The sequence below is a fragment of the Scomber scombrus genome, chromosome 19 (assembly GCF_963691925.1).
Source record: "Scomber scombrus chromosome 19, fScoSco1.1, whole genome shotgun sequence".
NCBI lineage: Eukaryota > Metazoa > Chordata > Actinopteri > Scombriformes > Scombridae > Scomber > Scomber scombrus.
In genome coordinates, this window is record NC_084988.1 from 8,693,043 (window position 1) to 8,713,673 (window position 20,631).

The 20,631-nt window shown below is 40.0% G+C and overlaps 1 protein-coding gene across 1 annotated transcript in view; it reads right to left on the reverse strand.

Annotated features, from left to right (window-relative positions):
• tnika (TRAF2 and NCK interacting kinase a) overlaps positions 1–20,631 on the reverse strand; it is a 61,073-nt gene that overhangs the window by 27,669 nt on the left and 12,773 nt on the right. Inside the window, exons 3-5 of the mRNA XM_062440039.1 lie at positions 3,301–3,357; positions 2,120–2,245; positions 616–726 (exon numbers count right to left, since the gene is read on the reverse strand). Of these exons, the coding sequence (XP_062296023.1) occupies positions 616–726; positions 2,120–2,245; positions 3,301–3,357 (294 nt within the window). The remainder of the gene's footprint in view (positions 1–615; positions 727–2,119; positions 2,246–3,300; positions 3,358–20,631) is intronic.

Consider the following 20,631-nt stretch of genomic DNA (forward strand, 5'->3'; position numbering starts at 1 on the left):
CATTATGCCATGAATTTCTTATTTTAATGTTTATCAAAATCTATTATGGTGGATATCAAAACAACACATAATGCAAAAATATATTTCTTACATATGGTAAGCCATGGAAATGGCTTCTTCAGCAATGAACTTAATTTAAAAAAAGGGATGTCAAAAACAAAATAACACAAGATCAGCTCATTTGTTCATGCAATAGATGCCAGAAACTCAGTATTTTGTTCCTTTGGGTTTCCTGAGCTGTTTTGATAAGTCGCTGCAACATATATAAAAAAAACCCATTATAACCATTTGTTGACAGCTTCAGAATGTTAATTTGTTGAGTACATTTATAGTTCTAACTCATTCCCCTGGCCTCTGCACTGCCAAATCTCCAGTGCTTTAAAATACTATTCTCCATAAATCAAATTTGTTAATTCTTCAGCAGCATCGACATCTTCAAAAAAAGAAGAAAATGTTTTCTTGTGAAAAGCTGCTATAAATCTTTACACCAGCAACCCCCCCGCCCTTGTTTCAAATCAATTAAGTAACCGATGTTTGCTGATTCAAAGAAGCCAGATCACAATGACTCCTCAATGACTTTCTATAGAAGTTTGACTAGGCAACATGTCCACTTACCCTGAGAATCTCTCGACAGATGTAAGCAGTCCACTCCTCTTTCAGAGAGTTGCCCTTGGTGTTCTTGATCAAATCTGTCACCGAGCCGGCTCCACAGAATTCCATGACCAGCTGCACACATACAATGGTTGATTACTGACTGTTTGGTAAAAGGTCTAAGATGTGTTTCAGACAAGGCAGTATCTCATATAAATCAACCTTGTGTGACAATTAGTGTATCTTACTTATTTATTTATATACTTTGTGGCATTCCTTTCTGTTGAACTGTAAAATATCTTACCTCAGACACACCACAAAAGTAAATATAAACTTGTCATGTTCACTGATAATGTTATCAGCTTCAAAACTCCAGTGCTGGTCATGCTCCACAAAGTACCAATAGACATGATGTCTCTTGGATATATTACATTTTATAGACTGGTAATGACACATGTGCACTGAATAAAAAGTACTTTCTTCAACATGGTAGACATCATAAAGAATATACATAGTATAATCACATTACTATAATAACAATAGAAATAAAGACAGCACAGTACCAGGCAATGCACCTAAACAACACACATACACAGACAGCCATGTAACAGACACTTTTTCTCTGATACACTTAGCAAATACACACAGCAACGCACAGAGACCACAGAAATTACTGCCATAAACTGACTCAACAGGGTCATGAGATCACATGAATGAATCAAGTCCTTCTCTTGACCCAAAAACAAAGTGTCCATTCTGTCCATCCCTCTTCTCTCCTATCCTCTCTTCTCTTCTCCTCTCCTCTATCTTCCATCCCTACATGGATATTAGTGGCCAAAGGTTCAGCTGGTCAGTTCTGGCTCCGTTTCAAGCTCTCTTCATCATCACTCTGGATTACAGGGAGCGAGGAAGCAGGCGAGTAATAGCCGAATCTCTCTCATCCAAGCTGTGCACGTGTACTCACCCAGACACGCAAAGACAAAAAGAACACACTCGTACATGCATAAACATAATTTACACATGTAAATCATACAAACATACAATGTGTCGTCATGTAACTCACAACCACACAGACACACAGGGAAAAGAGGCAGCTGTTGAGTCAGGGGGAATTATGCAGGCAGTAGATCTAGCTGCTGTGTGAACATATGCATGTGTTTGTGTGTGTGTGTGTGTGTGTGTGTGTGTCCTCCCATTGTTATGTGATGAATGCTACAGGATCAGAGAAGAGAGAGCTCCCTTAGATTGCGTTAACACATGATTTATTGCAGCAGCCAGCCAACCAGCCAGCCAGCCACTCTTTCATATCCTTTCACACACACATGATAAGTATATGCATATTCCAATGCACGCAAATCTACAGTCCCTGCTGCATTGAACAAACTACACACTGGCTTCTTTCACCTAATGTAACAGTGAAAAATGAAACTTCTACAGAGAAAACAACCATCTTCTCTTCCTGTATCACTCCATTTCATACACAGTTGTTACACAGTTCAATTGCAGATAAAAAAACATGATGTCATACCCATAGCTGATCATCTATGCCAGGAGGGTTTTTCTTGATGAAAGCTCCGTAGTAGGTAGCGATGTTCCGATGGTGGCTGTACTTCTTCAGCATGTTAATTTCTGCTTTAATCTCCTCTTCCTCATCCTAAAACGAGCATAAACAAACACGCACACAAACACACATAAGACGAAGAAAATCAACAGGCATAAAACTGCAACCTCTATTTGTGACCTCTTAAACATCTTAATGGGATGGTGATTGAGCAAATGGGATCAGGCTGCTGAAGGATTTGCATTTTATATTTGTTTACATCCTGAAAACTGTTGTTGTAAAGAGCACAGCTGGCTTCTTAATGATCCTGTAACAGCAGTACTTTTTAGTTACTTGTGTTTTAGGGGTTTAATGCCACAAAGCCAAGAGCAGTTGCTTTGAAAGTTGCTATGGTAGCAGTTGGTTACTTAAAAATATAATTTCTTGTTAATTATCCAACGTCAGGAAATCTTGTTGTGATTATTTCAGTTTAGGGCTCATTGCCTCGGAAAACAAAGACACTTGTTTTACTAAGCTGATTTTGTACAATAACAGCTCGTTTAGAAAGCAATTTTGTGTTTGCCCTCATTTATTAATAGTCATTCATTTTTTATTGTATTAAAGCAGATTTATTACACAGCTTCATTTTTTCGTTATTTCTGTTCGATTCATTCAACTTGACACACCTTTCAGAATATATTCATTCACTTAAGCTCAAATTCATTCACTCATTTTTTTTCTATTCATATTTATTCATTCATTCATAAGTTCCTTTGTTGCTCCATTCCTGCAGACCTTCATTGTTTTGCTGGCAGCTGAGTGCTGACAGGGAGGCGTAGGGTGAGAGGATCTCTAAATATAGCTGAGATTCCCTCCTGCTTTACAGACACGCCTGAGACCACACTGCTGTCCTAATACCTCCAGCTAATATTACCATGGCAATAGGCCTGTCCTCATTTCCTCTCTGCCACATCACACTCACACACAAACGTGCGCACACACACACCCACACACGCCAGCACTGACTCATCGCTCATAATTAGATGACATGGTCTACGGTGGTATAATCACTTGAGATGATTTGCTGTGGGTAGGAATGTGCGTGCGTGTGTGTAAGTGCAAAAGTGCGTATGTGTATGTGTGTGTGTGTGTGTGTGTGTGTGCATTACCCCGGTGACATCCATGACCTTGATGGCTGCCAGCTGCCCAGTCTTAACATGGCGACCCTGGAGAAAGGAGAGGAAAGGAGGAGGACAGAGACACAAAAAGACAAAAAAGACAGAGCGGAGAAGAGGGTAAGACATGAGAAAGAATACAAAAAAAATGTGAATGTCTTTGAAAAAGACCATTTCCATTTTTTTTCATGAGAATGCACATTCAAAGTTGAAGTGTATGCCTTTCACTTTCAGTCAAACATCACAACGCATTACACAGATTACAAAATCTGTAATCTGTCCAAATGTAAAGGGTCATCCCACCAAAATCCAAAACACTGGACAGGGAAGGTATATTATTCCCAGACTTTTTAAGTTTTTTTTTAGTTTTTTTTTTAGCATTTATGCAACTCTTAGAGACTCAGCAGTTGAGAAATGACAGAAAATGAGGGCAGAGAGAAAAATGAGGAATGACAAAAAAGGTCTCTATCCGGATTCAAAACTGGGATGTTGCAGCTCATGCAATATACCCATAGGCCACCGCTTTTCCCTAATTGACAGCTACAATACAAAGAATATCAGCAGACAAATAAATTACTAATATTTTTGATTGTGGTCAAAGGTTTATTTACATCAGTTAAGCTTGTAGACAGGAAACTGCTTTAGTTATGATCATATGTAAAACATATACATGCTAATTATCCATATCTCTTTCTTTTGTTATGTACTGAATAAGATTCCCATTGACTGCATGTGGTCAAAAATTATAAATTGCAGACTTTAAGTAGTAGCATAAAGCAACAGAAAATGTTAATAAGGTGTCCCTGACAAAAGTCCCTGACCCGATTCAAATCAAGGACTTGACAGTACATGCATCAGACTGCTGGGTCAACAGGACACCCTCGTATATCACAGTGATTTAACTTGTAGTTACAGCATCAGTCCAATCAGTGTAACACTGAAAATCGCAAATAGCAGTTTAATAAAAACACAGCTGACAGTGTCTGAGATATCACAAAAGAGTTGAACAGACAAACACATACCAAACCACAGATCCGGCTGTGTTGTGTAATATTGAGGCTAGGCAGATGCCTCGGGGGGGGAGTGATGGTGAGGAGCTGGGAGATTGGAAGCTAAGGGGCGAATGGAAGGCCCAAGTGGTTCGTTTGCAACAGAGCATCTGTGGCTGTGATTAGCTAATGAAGCTAACAGGGCTAGAGACTCTAAAACCACTGACGGCTATTACTTCCACCTGTCTGGACTGAACTGATTAGCATGTTACAGTCTGAGCAGAACGGCTTAGCAGCAATGGCACAAACAAGCAAATACATACACACACGGGCAATGACTCAAAACAAGGGCAGGACTGTTTCCCTGGTGGAATTGTTATAAACCAGATGGCATTAAGGGTCTGGCACTCAAGCGCCTCCTGAGGGCTTTAATCGAAGGGCCGTTCTGATAATGTGTGTTGGAGCCAAAACAGAGGCTAAGAATGCTACAGTCATAGTGCCTTTTTGTGGTGAAACATTGGTGGTGTTATTGCTTTACAATTCATTCAGGAGTGATTTTACAGTTGCAGAACAGTCTTTGCACCCTTCTACCGGTCATTAGTCATCCTCACCGCTTCATATTCTATTTTTATGTCATTTTAATAGATCAATTGTACCCACAGGCTCCACATAACTCACTTTACTTGATGAATAGCTTGTGAGTAGTTGGAGGTTATTCAATATATACAGATATTAACAGCATAATACTGTAGGCAGCTCAATTGCTTACTTGGTCTCTTGCACCTACATTTTACAAAATGGAAATTGGTCAGTGGTCAACATAACAATATGATAAAATATCAATTAAGACAAAAATAATTATGTTTTTACTCATTAGGTCAATTTGTACTTATGCCAGGGGTCAAGGTCTATATTGAAAATCAATTTAATGTGTTAATTATCAAAACATCAATTCTGAAAAAGAAGAAAACAGTTCATCATTCACTCACATCATTTTGTTAGCAAACAGCTTCACTTGCTTTCTATGCCACAAAAGTCACCACAGTTTTAGAGTCGTTACTAGAAGCAAAACTCTATAGTGGTTCATTTCCCACAAGATGACTGGCAATATGTTAACATCCGCTCAGGTCCCTGAATGAGGGAACTTTAAAATCATGAGTTAAACTTCTCATTAAACTGCTCTTCTGGAATTAAAAAAAGTTTTAAACTCGCTTTTATTGCAAAAAGAAAGTTAGGGTTTTAATATTATAACTCATTGTGTCACAGTCCAGAACTGCACAATGCAAACTGTGCGCCACTGGGTGGTTGAACGCTGTGATCATTCCCTCTCTCTCTCTCTCTCTCTCTCTCTCGCTCCCTCTCTCTCACACAGACACACACACACACAGTCAAGATTCTGTGAGAGTAAAAGAGCTGGGAAGATTGAACAGGGATTTCTCATTAGGATCAGACTGCCCCAATTCCACGAGCACAAGGACTGGCTTTGTTGGAGACCAACAAAGGAATTACAGCCACTTACAAACCAGTAACTCAGACACACACACACACACAAAATACAAAAAGATCTCCCCTTTTCCACTACTCACACAGACAGAAGAACTCTTGCAAACGCCCACACATGTGCATACAGAGACACGGAGAGAGAATGATTGAAGGAGTTGAAACGCAACTAAAAAAGCGAGAGAGAGAAGGTGTCAAATTGATATTAGACATGGATATCATCAGAAGTGGATAAAGATTCATTACTCTGAGCCACCTGACAACCTCCCTCCCTCCCTCCCTCCCCTCCCTCTCTCCCTCCATCTCTCCTACCCTCCTGGAGCAGTAATGTCACCCAGCCTTATTAAATGACCAAGTGTGAAAGGAGCAACAGAGAGGAATTAGTACTGTCAGTTCATCTTCATCTCTTGCTCTTTCTTTGTCCTCCCACGGTCCACTTATTTGCAAATTCAAAGATGGGATTTGGTTTGCCTTGGTTATATGAATGTCAACTGCAATAGTATTTTCAACGGCGGTCGATGGAAGAATGTGTGTAACAATGATGTTGAAACTATTCAGAATCAGTCAATGAATGCCAAATATCCAGCTTCTCAAATGTTAGAATTTGCTATTATTTTCTTTTTCATATGATTGCAAATTAAATGAGCTTTGAATTGTTGGTCGGACAAAAATAAGCAATTTGGAGATATTATCTCTATCTATTATTAACTTTAGGAACTCGTGAGGGGCATTTTTCACTGATGTCCAACAATAAACACACAGTAAGCAAATAAAAACAAGCAATAAAGTCCAATAATTGGAAGAAACTAATTGATAAATTAATGGAATAATTTGACATTTTGAGATATGCTTTCTTGCTAAGAGCTTGATAAGGAGATTGTTATCACTCTTGTGCACTACTTATGAGCCAGGAGGGGGTTAGCTTAGCCTGGCATAGCATTTACAGATTGTTATTTGGAAGACGCTTTCGTCCAAAGAGACTTACGAGTGAGGCACGACAGTCAAGCATTAGAGGACTCAAAGGGCCGTCGTACAAATTATCAAGAGGCTCACAGGGTACAAGCATAACGAGAAAGAACACAAGACAGAAGTTATTTTGTGTTTTTAATCTCTTTTTTCTTCTTAAAAGAAAAAAAAAAAAAAAAAAAAAAAAAAAAAGTGCATAAGAAATAACGTACACTTAGCAAGAATACACCAACACCAAGGTGATCCCTGAATTTTCCTGTAGCAGCACCAGCAGTTTGATATTTTTGGCTTTTAATGAAATATCTCAACACCTATTGGATGAACTGCCATGAAATTTTGCTTTCAGTCTTCATGCTGAGCTAAGCTAACCAGCTGCTGGCTCCATCTCTGTACTTAATGCACAGGCATGAGAAAGGTTATTCTCAGTTAACGCTCATCAAGAAAGCAAATTGTCATATTTCCTAAAAATGATTGCCTTAATCAAAAATGAAAAGTATTATTAGTTGCAGCCTGAAATATGATATATAATGAAAAGAATATCACACAGTATTAAGTATTATGTTCTGTCAGCTTTCCTTCTCTCTTTCTCTCTGGCAGAGATGACCCACTCTCTCCCTGAGCTGTCCCATTCAGAATGAGGAGATTTGAGCTTCACAGGCCTGTTCATCCCTTCCTCCACTCGTTTGTTGCCTGCTTTGCCTCTCTGACCTAGATCTGCAGTTTCTCTCTCTCCTTCCGCCTCTCTCTCTCGCTCTCTCTTTCTCTCTATCATCCCGCTGATTCTCTCTCATTATCTAACCCTCTTAACTTCTCACAATCTCCTCTTTATGCCTTTCATTATTCCTCCCTCTAGATGTCTCGCTTACTTTTGCTCTCCCTGTCCCTTTTATTTTTCTCTCTTCTTCTCCCTCATGCCTCACAGCTCAGACCAGCAGCCTGTGAAAAGCTTCTACATGGACATGACTGAGCTGAGCACTAATGCCTGAGAAACAGCATTGGGCTCTGAGCTCGACAAGCAAATATGACACAAATCGAGGACTCCCTGCAACCCTTTCACTTTGTGTCTGCTAATGCATGTAGCATCTTCTGGAAACCACAATGCACTGACATGGGCCTGAGTGCTTCCACAAAACAAAACAAAAACACATGCGCACACACTGTATGCTTACACACACAAATGTATTTTATGTAATACTCCCCAACTGTTATAATACTGAGTATGCTGAGCATCAACGTCACTACAATCATCACAATGACGTTTAAAATGAGGTCTAGATAATTATCTTCATGTGTAAATGTTTCCCCTTCTTTAATTCCGTGGAGATATTTTGACCAAATATGATAGCAAAACATGTCACTCACACACATATCCAACTCCACACACACCCACAAGGAGCTTCGAAGCTGGCTGGCCAGGTGTATTTGAGCGATAACAGACCAAATTGACTACGTTTGTTCCGCTTGGATGGCCATGCTGTGATGGAGACAGCAAACTGATACCAAACTGATCTCCAATCAGCCTTCGGGCGGCCGCATCACCAAGGAGTCATTACTTGGTGTCATTGCTGCAGGAGTGAGAAGTATGCACCCATTTACACACATTTAGTACACATGTTTAAAAATATATTTGCTATTTTAGAGGACAGTGCTTCGAGTGATTTGATTTTTTTTTTAACCTCTCACACAATTAAATCTGAGAAAAGACGAGAGATTCCTCTTCTGATATTTGCTCAGCTGTTACTGTGATTTGTTCATTCAGCTGTGATGTCTCAGAGACTGCTGAGTAGATGTAAACAAGACTGTGGCGGGGGGGACAATGATGCTTCTGCCAACTCCCAGGTCTCAGCAGTTTCACAACTGTGATCTTAGATGTTAAGATTACAGATTACAAAACAAGAAGATGCACAGAAGGTGGACACAATAACACAAACTGCTACTCAATTTCATACAAAATACCCTTGCAATAAATATGACCATTGTAAAGCTTTTAATGTCCATATTTTTTCAGGTTGTTTTATATTCAACAGTCATAAAAGTGTTCATTCAGCTCTTAAATGCAAGTTAGGGCTCAAGCTACAGATTTATTTTATTAACAATTAATCTGTCAATTACTTGTTTGATTGATTTCACCACTATTTAGTCTATAAAATGATTAAAATAATAAAAAATGCTCCTCACTAGTTCCTGGCGCTGAAGGTGACATTTTCAGGTTGCTTGTTTTGTTTGATCATCTTTTTCAATATGTTAAAATTCCTCAGTTTTGCAGCTGTTTAATCCTGCACTAAAGCGGTAAACCACGCACCATGCTGTCTGTCTGTCATTTTCTTGTGACACGATGACACAAAATCTGATTTCAGATCCAATGTTATATGGTTTCAATTCAGTTCAGTTCAGTCTTTATTAAGATCCCATATTGGGCAATTTGGTTGCAGCACAACAGACAGTCAGGTAAACATGTACACATACAAGAAACAATGTAGGTAAAAGAATATATTTAAAAAATACATGGCGCTGTCTAATCCTTCATTTCATCTGTCCCCAGCCATGAGGGAGGTGTCAGAATGACACAAAGTACACCTATTCAAGTAATTATCATCAACACATAATAAATTATGATTAACTGCACCTGCCAAGTGAAAGTAAAGTGTATGGAGAGAGGTACTTGGTATGAAGTGTGAGTGAGTGTGTGTCATGCAATGAAAAAGAGGAGGCTGTGTGTGTGTGTGTGTGTGTGTGTGTGTGTGTGTGTGTGTGTGTGTGTGTGAGTGTGTGTGTGTGTGTGTGTGTGTGTGTGTGTGTGTGTGTAATGATTCTGTTTTACGATTTGTCTGCTGCTTGAGGTGTACAAACACACTCTCAGACACACACACACACACACACACACACACACACACAAGTGCTGCAGGCTGCAGAGGGAAGCATCTCTTCATCATTCTCAGCTTGCAACCTCAGTTAGGCGGGACCAACATCATGCTAACCACTGCTTCAATATAACCTGCTGGTGATGATACCCAAGCCATCTGTGTGTGTCTGTGTGTGTCAGCGAGAAAGAAATGCTTTTACACAGTATGTGTGTATTTTGTTTGTTGGTGTGCGCATCCATGCCCTTGCCAAGTCAATTACACAAACCCCCCCCCCCGGACACATTTACTATGCAGGACACTTCCTGTCGTAGCCTAGCAACAGTCTTGGCTGGCCAGAGTACAGTGTGCATGACACTTAAACACACACACACACACACACACACACACACACACACACACACACACACATACACACATACACACATACACACATACACACATACACACATACACACATACACACACACACACACACACACACACACACACACACACACACACAGAGTGAAAGAAAAAGAATAAAGGGAATAAGAGACTATTGTCCTGATATGGGAGAGTTGTTGTTTAGAGGAAGAGGTAAGGATAGGGTGAGGAAAGGAGGATGCAAGAAAGAGAAGGAAGGAATTGATTCAGATATGAGGAAGTGGATGAGAAGAAGACTACTTTACTGAGAGAGCTGAATTTTACAGTGCATCTATCCCATGTGTGTACTTACTGTGTGGCCAAGCTGCAAGGTCAGAGTAAACCATCCAAATTTTACTTTTAAATTACTCCCTTGTGGTTTAAATTGGATCCTTATTTGACTTTCCTTTGCACAAGACAAAAATTTAAACATCCATAACGATAGATATGCATGTTTTAGCCCATTAACTACAAATCTCATTACTTGGGACAATTTTCAAAAGCCTACCGTAATTAAGATGGATTTCCTACTTCCCCAAAAGCCATTGGTTTCATTCATTTTGCTACAATTAAAAATCACCTCAGAGACATGAAATCTACTTATGTCAGCCAGTCAATCATAATAATCACCTTGTTGTCAGTATTCAGTATATCAGTTTGAGATTTTTTGTTTTGTTTTGTATTTTTTGTATTTCAGTTTTTGTCATCATGGTGATGCAGTTGCAACCTGAGCCACTTTAGAAACCTGCTACCTGTCGGTGTGTTCAAGGACGCTGCGACATCTGAGAAGTTGGCTGCCAAAAAAGCATTTTAATACAAGTGACAGCCAAATTCAAATGATCCTTTCGTTGCCTGTTATCATTTGTCATCTAAGTTTAATTTTCTGACTACTTAGCTCATCTAAATGCAATGGGTTTTTTTTACATCTGACTCTGAGTTAATGAACAACAATATTGGCATGGTTCTTAAACTTTACATCTGAATTTTGCAAGATAGCAACCATGTCAGTAAAAAAGTTCAAAACCAAAAATTTCAGGACTCAGTTTTCATCAGTTATTGAGTACTAAGCAACGTTGTCATTATTTATTGTTTTTCAGTTTTTTGTCATCGTGGTGATGCAGTAGCAAGCTGAGCCATTTTATTAATTTGCTACCTGTCGGTGTGTCCAAGGACGCTGCGACATCTGAGAAGTTGCCTGCCAAATTAGGAAGCATTTTAACACAAGTGACAGCCAATTTTGAAAGATCCTTTCAATGCTTGTTATCATTTGTCATCTAGTTTTCTGCCTACTTAACTCACCTAAATGTAAAGTTTTTTGACTTCTGACTACAACATTGGCTTTTCCCAAAGTCAACATTTTCAGAATAATTTTTGGTTAAAATACATTATCAAGAACTCAGCAATGCTATGCAACCATGAATTCAGTCTCTGATCAGTCACTTGTTTCCAAATGACCCCAAAGACAAAAGCAAACATACACAATTAACACGCATGTGCGCACTCACTAAACTAGGAAGAGAAACAAACAGACTCTTTGTCAAAAGGAAATGGGTCACACCCTAATCCTAATCTGTGCCATCACAGTAATCCATGCATACACAGACACCAACATCAAGCAAGAATCCACTGAATGGCATCTAAGCATGCTCTCCTGGCATAGGGCCTGTCGGCATGGTAACGGTATCATAGGGGAGAAATGCACTATGGGATGTGCCCCTGGGATTTCACTCTATACATTTTTATTTCTGTCTTTCTCTCTTTGACAAGCAAGTCCTAGAAGGAGATTACACACTGCTGTCTCTATCACACACACACACACACACACACACAGTAGTTCAGCTGTGTTAAGGTTGAAGGATTTCAGACAAGCAGTATTTCAGTCTGTACCCTAGTATCAACACCCACTGGTTCTAGTATGTAGGCTTGCAATCCCAGCATGCCCAGCAGCAGGTGCCAGAGCTGCAAAACTGAATTAAAGCCAATTTCAGCGAACAAACATTACAAACGGAGTTCTGCTTAAATGTTCGCAAAGAAATAAGGGTGGCAATACACACCTTATTGCAGTTCAAACACCTGCAATCACTCCGCATTCGCACATGCTCACACACCAATACATGCAGACAAGCGCCCACAAACACAAGCAAGTGCACACACTGTTGTGGAATCAGTGAGGCAGTAAATAAAAGTGACAAAGGCCTCCATTCCAATCTACTACTGCACTGCCCAGGAAATATAGAAGTGCCCCGAGGCTGCTCACACACTTACACATGAGAAAGGAAGAGAGGAGAGACACAAATTGAGACAGGAAGAGATTTAAAAGGAGAGAAGATATAACGAGAGCAAGTGAAAATGAGGGAAACACATTCAAGCAGGGAGCTTGTGGGAGAAGGAGGTAGTAAAGGAAGAGAGACTGAGGAGATGAAAGAAAAAAAGAAAAGATGAGAGGAAGAAAGATGAGAGCAATGATCTGTAGAATAGTCCAGAGGGCTTTTATTGACGGGTGAGGGGAGGGGAGGGGGTGGGTAGTTGCAGAAAAGGAGAAGCTGAATTTTGCGACAGCCAGCCAGTGTGTTGATTCCACTCTGAATGAGATGGTGTTATCGGCTAAAGCCTACTGAAACAATAATCTATCAACAGTCTGAAATATAGCTGCTCATTAACCTGCCTGCTTGCAGCCCAACAAGCTAATTAAAAAGCAAGTAGACACACAAATGTTCGGGAAAACAGACTAATCTGGGGTCAGGGAAAGGATTTGACGCTAAATAATCTCAAATGCAGACACATGGTTTAAAGCAAGTGATATTGAAAGTTTTCAAACACACAAATTTGATCATGAGCAACAAAAGCACATCTGTCAGTGTTCATGGTGGTGTGATAGTGCGAAAAAACAAAAAGACAAGGCAGATGCGGTACACAAAGCTGAGTCCATCATCATGACAAGAAATATGATAAGTTTTATGTTATATTTGTAAAAAGGGATCTGTGGGCTTGCATATTTGTTTGTGTTTATGCATGGAAAAACAGTAAAAGCTTGTCCCCATCATAATATATCCTTTGATGTGATGGAAATAAATCAGCCCTAACAGGATAACCACTCGCTGGATGAACATGTGTGTGTGTGCAAAGCTTATTTATGGTAGGCATTTGAGGCTGACACAGATTAAATGAAACACTAAGTCAACACACATATAAACACATGTACCGTAGCCTGCACAAATGTTGTTGTTGTTATTGTTGTTGTTGTTTTTTTAGCTGAGATCCATCTAAACAGCTGTGTGACCCCCCTCCTCTAAAAACGTTAACCCCACACAATCACAATAGTATTTCCACAAACTAACATATTGGCTCATTGAGTCACTAACTCATTTACACAGGTTAACTCACAAATGCACTCACTCTAATTCACTCAGAGCTGACCCACCCATTCACCCACTTATCTCTCATTTCAAATCAAACTGCCTAACGTCTTTAGAGTCACGACAGAAAGAAACAACCCGCCCCCTTACCCCACCTCCCCATTGCTACAACATCTGCAGAACAAGCAAGCATACTGGAGGAAGAGAGAAAGAGAGAGTTGAATAGTGTGCATGACTGAGGGAACACTACAAAAGGAGGTACAGAAGGAGGAGGAGGGTTGCGGCGAGGAGGCAAAGCAGCAGGTTCAGCACATCGGCATCACGCTTCGGCGGCTCTGGAGGTCAAACAAACAGCAGAGCTGATTTACTGTACGGACCAGAGGTGAGAGAGGGAAAAGCGGAGGAGAGAGAGGAAAAACAGCTGAGTGAGGGCATGAGGAAGGAGAATGTGCTAAGGACATCAAAGATGAATATGAGAAGTTGTGCAGATGAAAGAGAGCAGGGGTAGAAAAATGAAAATGAAGAGCCAAGGGCTGTGAAAAGAACACATTCGTATGGAAAAAGGAGAGGACAGAAGGAATAAAGAATAATAGAGAGTGTCAGGGCTGGTATAGGTTATTGATTTAACTATTGATGAGCAATAAATCTATCTGTGGGAATAAAACCTTGGCTAAATACCTCTTTACAGTGCACAGCATCAATTAAAGAGTGGGGAATGTGACTCGAAAACATACAGTACAGGAGAGAACGAGAGGCAGGCAAAGAGAGAATGAGAGATTGCTATTGACATCAGGCATGGCTAATTGACCCTGGTCTGGGTGACAGGAGTGCATTGTGGGTAAGTGGGGCATGTGGCCTTGGGGAAGACGAAGCGAGGATGTAGGCTAATGAACACACTGCCAGGTGTGCGTGTGCGTGTGCCACTGCACACGGACGGAACGAGCACATCTGCTGTTCCCACGGTAACAAGCAACATCCACCTCAGTCATGGTTCACATTTCATTCATAAGGACTCCAGAGATTGAAGTGTGTGTGTGTGTGTGTGTGTGTGTGTGTGTGTGTGTGTGTGTGCGCAAGTGAGTGTGTGTAGATAAAGTAGAGAGAGGGGCAATGGCACAGTGTAAAATTGTAAACAACTGAAACAACGTCTACACAAGGGACATATAGTAGCTATATGGCAACAGGCAAACACACACATATCCACTTATTGTACATATGAACACAAAGCATTCTCAAACCCTATAGCCTGCAAACACGCCCAGCTGAGACCTTCTGACAGCATCCCCATTAGCACTAAGAGTACCATAAAAAACTACATTCTTTATTCATTTACATATGTCAGCCCCTTATCATGCTAACTACAATTTACTCATACAGATGACTAGCTTCTACATTTTCTAAGGCAGGCTGCAGGAATGAGTAATGTTCTCCCCTTGTGCAAGAACTAGAGAAAGACTCAGAGACCAACATTTCTGAATTCTGGTGAATTTTTAAATTAATAGTCATGGCACAAAAGGTTATCTGAACTCAGTCAAACGGAAGTGAACACACCCTGTACACCCATGTACCCTGTACGCAAATAATTATGATTTAATCCTATGCTTTTACTATTAAATTATCATTATTTCTTAGTTGTATGTCACATGCATGTTATACCTCAATCTGCATTGTAAAAATATATACAATCTGGTGACATTGTTTTTTTCCATTGTCAATTAATACAAGAGTGAAAACAAAACCAACAATGCTCTGATTCCAACAAACTAAAGTCTGAGATTCCTCTGAAACAACCGGAAAATCTATCAGAAGCAGATCAGTGAGCCACACCTTTTCACCTACAAGCACTGAAGTTGATTTTGAATAGATCGCACGCATCGTCCTTCTGCCAAAAATACTCACGCGGCACATAAATAGTTGCCAACAAACACACTATTAACTATTGTGTGAGCAATGGTTTCTAAAAACTACCATTCCCAGCTGTTTTGAAATTTTCACATCCTTCATCCTTACTTTTCCCATCTTGTTTTTGTTCTTTTTTTCTTCTTCTTTTTTTTCAGTGGAAGCAAATGGGATTGAGTGTGAGAGTCAGAGTCAGGCTGCAGAAAAATCAGAAAATACTGAGAGATGGACAAACAATTTGTTGGTTTTGGTCTTTTCATAAGATATATTGAAAAAAAGTAAAGCATATTACCATCATCCTTTAAAAATTAAGATACAATTGTAATATACTATTGTAACGTTATTATATGCTATCAGATGTTTCACTGTTTTTCAAAATCTGCTAACTGCTTTCAAACAGTTCCAAGTGCACCTCTCATTACTGTGTTGCTATTTTTAACCAATTTAAGGACCAGTGTGTAGGATTTAGTGGCATCTCGCAGTGAGGTTGCAGATTGCACTCATTGACTCATTCTAAGCTAACGAAAACATAACACTTTTTAAATTCAGGACATTATATACTAATTGAAACATACTTATAAATATTCTGTTCCATTTATGCCAATAGATCCTCCTAAATCCTAAACCCTGGTCCTTTTAGTAAATGAACATATAAAATAGGATAGGGAGATGATTGACCGAACTGGAAGCGCCTGGTTTTCCAAGTAGAACATTGATTTCATGCTCCTCGTTGTTTATTTATTTATTAATCAATCAATAAATCATCAATCAATCGTTCTGTGGGTAGTACTAAGAGATGTATCCAGGACAGTTTTGATTTATATCAGCCTTTTGATCAAAAAATGTGACTAAAATAGAATAAATATTATTTACAGAGCAAGAAATAACATACTCATAACATACAAAAATGTACCACCGATTTGTCAAGTTGCCATTTTTATAATCTTGACTACTTTCAAAAAAGGTACACACTGTGTATGCTTGCTTGCTTGATCTTCTTTCCTGCTGTGAAACACTAGCTGGAGGAGTTCAGAACATCAAACAAAGAGGAATAAATGAAGTCACTCTATCTTCCTTCCTTTTCAGAGTCTCTTATGCCAGGCTTTCACACTTCATGCTGCTTCTCTGAGGTGAGTGTGTGTCTGTGTGTTGGTGTGAGCGTGGTGTGCACATGTGTGTATGTGTGGAAGTGGGGTCGCGGGAATGCAGAGAGAAAAATCTCCCACAGTCCTTTGCGGCGTGACTTCCAGCAGATAAGGAAGATAAAATAACTTTGAAGTTTTATGCGGTTTTTAAGAGGGCAGGCGAGTCAGGAGGAGGAGGAGAGGTGGGCCTGGGTGCAAAACAGACAGGGACACTGCAGGAAAAAACAATAAAGAGACATAGACACAGAGACAGAAAGAGAGAAAGATACAGGTGTGGTTGGTTTATAAAATGAAAGTCCTAATCCTAATTTTCATCCCATCCATTTGTTTTCATCCAGAGGCCCTCTATTGCCATAGTAACAAGATTATCATGATATCAGCAAAGAATCAAGGTTGTAATTGCACATGACTCTGTGCTGTGTTTTGCCATCTCATCTACTCATCAGTTTGAAAGATAACAGAAACCCGTGATAAGAAGAAATATTGTTCAGAGCTGTACAAACACACAACCTTCCCTCCTGACTACATGAAATAAACAAACAAACACAGTGACATGATGGTATGTCACCACTTACATGCCCCTTTAAACCATGTGTTCACAAACATAGGTTTTTTGCACACGCACACTGGTGTAATAAATGGAAACCACAGAGCTGCTCTTTGTAGTGAGTTGCTGTCACAGCGGGTGAGCATATAAAAGCCTATACGGCCCAGGTCCCCAACCGTTACTTTTGCTCTGCTGTGTGTGTGTGTGTGTGTGTGTGTGTGTGTGTGTGTGTGTGTGTGTGTGTGTGTGTGTGTGTGTGTGTGTGTGTGTGTGTGTGACTGGTGAATATTTTAAGAGTGCGGAGCACTTTGCCTGAGGAGGAGCAGAGTGGATGTGTTCTGTCATCAGAGAGAAAAAGATTGGTCGTCTCTTCTCTTCTTTTTCTCCTGTTCCTTTGCTGCATGGAGACAGCACAGTCATGCAGAGAAACGATGTGAAATGTGAAAATGGCACACAGGCACACACACACACACACCCATACAAACACCGGAAATGTTTTGTTGCTGCCAAATCCAAGGAGACAAGTCGATGAGACGATGGGATGAATGTGTCATCGTTCATGTATTGCTTGTGTGCAAATGTGTGTGCCTGTGTTGCATTTGTGTTCTTGTGACCAAGATATGATTAGCTGCCCTATAAACTTGTCCTTGCATCCATCAAGGAGAAAAATGACTTCTCTCCCGGGAATGACGAGGAACTGTGATTAATCAATTATCCAATCAATAAGCCTGTCAGTCAATAAGTCGTCCTGTCAGTCAGTCAGCGAGCATTTCGGCCAGTGGCTGCCCAGGAATAATCCCTGTTCCCACCCCACTATGGCAGTATGTGTGAGGCATGGAGTGCTTCCTTAATTCGGAGAACTGCAATTCCCATACGCCCCATCAAATATTCACAGCCATAAGAAAGAAAGGGAGAAGGGGGGAGACAGTTGAGGAACAGAGGCGTGATGAACTAAAAAAAAAAGGAGAGGGAGGGAGGGCTGGAGGGATGAGAGTGGAGGGGAGAGACGTGGCAAAAGAAAGAGAGGAAATACCAATGAGGGAGCGGACAGAAGGAGCTGATGAGAAAGAGAGTGACAACAGTAAGAGAGAAAAAGGGAGAGAGAGCTAAAGGAGGAAACAGAGAAAGAGAGAGAGAGAGAGAGAGAGAGTGCGAGATGGAGAGGGAGGAAAGTGGAGAGAGAATGTGTTTAATTATTCAGCATTACCCATGTTCTCTATTTATGGCCCTTTTAGAGCAGCCAGTCGAAGCTATATATACACATACTGTTGACAGGGGCTGCTCCCTTAAGTACAGCTCAACAGGGAAGTTTCAACCCAAAAAACTGGGGAAACCAGAGGAAAAACGTGATTACATATTGATAAGAGAAATGTGCAGAGGCAAGGGATGAAGACGTGAAGGGGATGAATAGACAAAGGAGGAAAAACAAAGAAACAGAACTGCCATGGAGATGTAAGATGAGAAAGGGAGACAGAGGGAGAGAAACTGAAGTCAAGCTAAAATTATCTTTTTGCTGCGGCTACTCGTCTATCAATGTTCTTGGCCAAACAATTTTTTGCTGACAGGGAAACTGCAACAAAAAACAACAACCTGGAACAACTTTTCAAGACGTTTTTTTTAATTGGTTTGTTTGTTTTTAATTGAGATGAGATTTTGGGTGTGCACAAGGGGAGAACAAAAACAGAGATAGAGAGAAAAAAGAGCAGGACGCACCAGATCTGTATCATTTAACTAGATGGGGTAATGGAATTGTTGATAAACCTGTTATCTCTTGCTCACAGATACAAAGAACTGTAGCTGCACAGCACATTAATGGCCCTCCATCACCAATAACATAAAACGCTGCACCGGCCATTACGATCACACACATATATACTTACACACAAAAGGATGCATGCATGGGTACACATAAACCTATATCTCTAGCCTCATTACACATAGTCCGCCAAGTAAAATCCACTGCAGCAGAATGCAGTGGACTGGTTGAGTTGTGTTCTTGTTGCAGGACAAACACCAAAGAATCCGATTACTGCTACTTGTTTTGATGAGTTTTCATATTATAATCCTAATGGAAAGCTAAACCTCTCAAATCATGATTGCTCCAGAAATGTAGTAGTTCTTAGCTTTTAACCGATGCATTTTTCACTTCCAATGGGTTTGTTAAAGTTTTAGTAAGCCCAAAGGTCATCTGAATCTGTCTATCCACAAAAATGCATTTTCAATTTCAGTGAAAATAAAATCTGGAATGATTTATAACTGATTTATCTGCATACATTGCCCAACAAATTCACCAAGGAACAAGCTATACAGTGCTTGTGTATTCTAGAGGAGTTGTCTGTTCATTCTCCTGTTTGCAAACAGCTGCAGCAAAGAGAAAATATCAAGGCACAACTTGTTAACTTGCAATCTATGATCACAGATACATCAGAGAAAAACTGGCCCCTGGCCACTCAGCAAATTGGAGTATTGGAATCATAGCAAGAAGTAAAATCATGTTTACAGCCCGTCTGACTCTCATCTTTACATCTGAGCAAAAATTCACAATCCACTTGTGTTCACTCAATTCATGGATCCTGACTGGGATACTGTAGTCCTGAGGCATATATGGTATATGCTTATGTTATTTTCTCTGATATAACGAGTGTCTAAAATGGTTCAGAGAGAGTCAGAGCGATTCTAGTTCACTAATACCATAATAATTTATCTTCTCTGTGACTTCACCTGTTCACAAGAAGTTGATCGTCTTCAGACTGCTTACCTAGATGGGGCATCTCAACCGGGTAAGGAATTTAAAATAGATGGCATTTTTGCTCAAGTGACTCCACTCCTAATCTGTATGTATGAGTCACATTTTTTTCAGTTTACATCTGGCCCCATCTGTGTCTATTCGTGCAGTACAGAAATGGCAATATGAGCACTACAAAGCATTTTCAGCATGTGCTCTGCTTTGAAAAAAATATGTAAGATTCATATTAAGGCTGCAAGTAATGATTCATTTTACTATCAACTAATGTCATTTTTTGATCTGTAAGTATCAGGCAATAGTGAAAAATGCCTAACAAGAATTCCTATTGCTCAAGATGACACTTTCAAATTTGCTTTATCTTAAAAATGGTCCAAAACCCTCAAATAAGACAAAGAAAGGCAGCAAATTCTCACAACTGAGAGCAGGGAGTGTTTCCTTAATAAATTCATCCTCTGTCAATTAAGTAATGGATAAAGTAACTTACTGTTTTAATTCTATTTATATGCACATGCCTATATGTATTCTTAAGTCTCCTTGTGTATTTCTTAAATGAGTGTTTGGCCAACAAAACTCATGAAAATATCTAGTGGACACACTCACAACATCATAGGTGTAAAAAAAAAAAAAAGAAAAGAAAATAGTACAAGTGTAATTTTCAGAGCTGCCACATAGTAAGAAATAATAGTATAAGCTTCACTATCGACTCCATTTAGTATTATACACTATGTGACACCCAATCAGAAACCAGTGTGGATCAGCTGTATGGGCCACGGGCCCAACAGGCTGCTGCTGCTGTTGCCACAGGCGTTCTGTGGCTCGGTAATGTATAGGAACAGACTGGCTGAATGTCAGCCAGTAAATGAGCCGTGACTTTCACCAAGACAGCACAGTCAGCAATAAATGGATACACA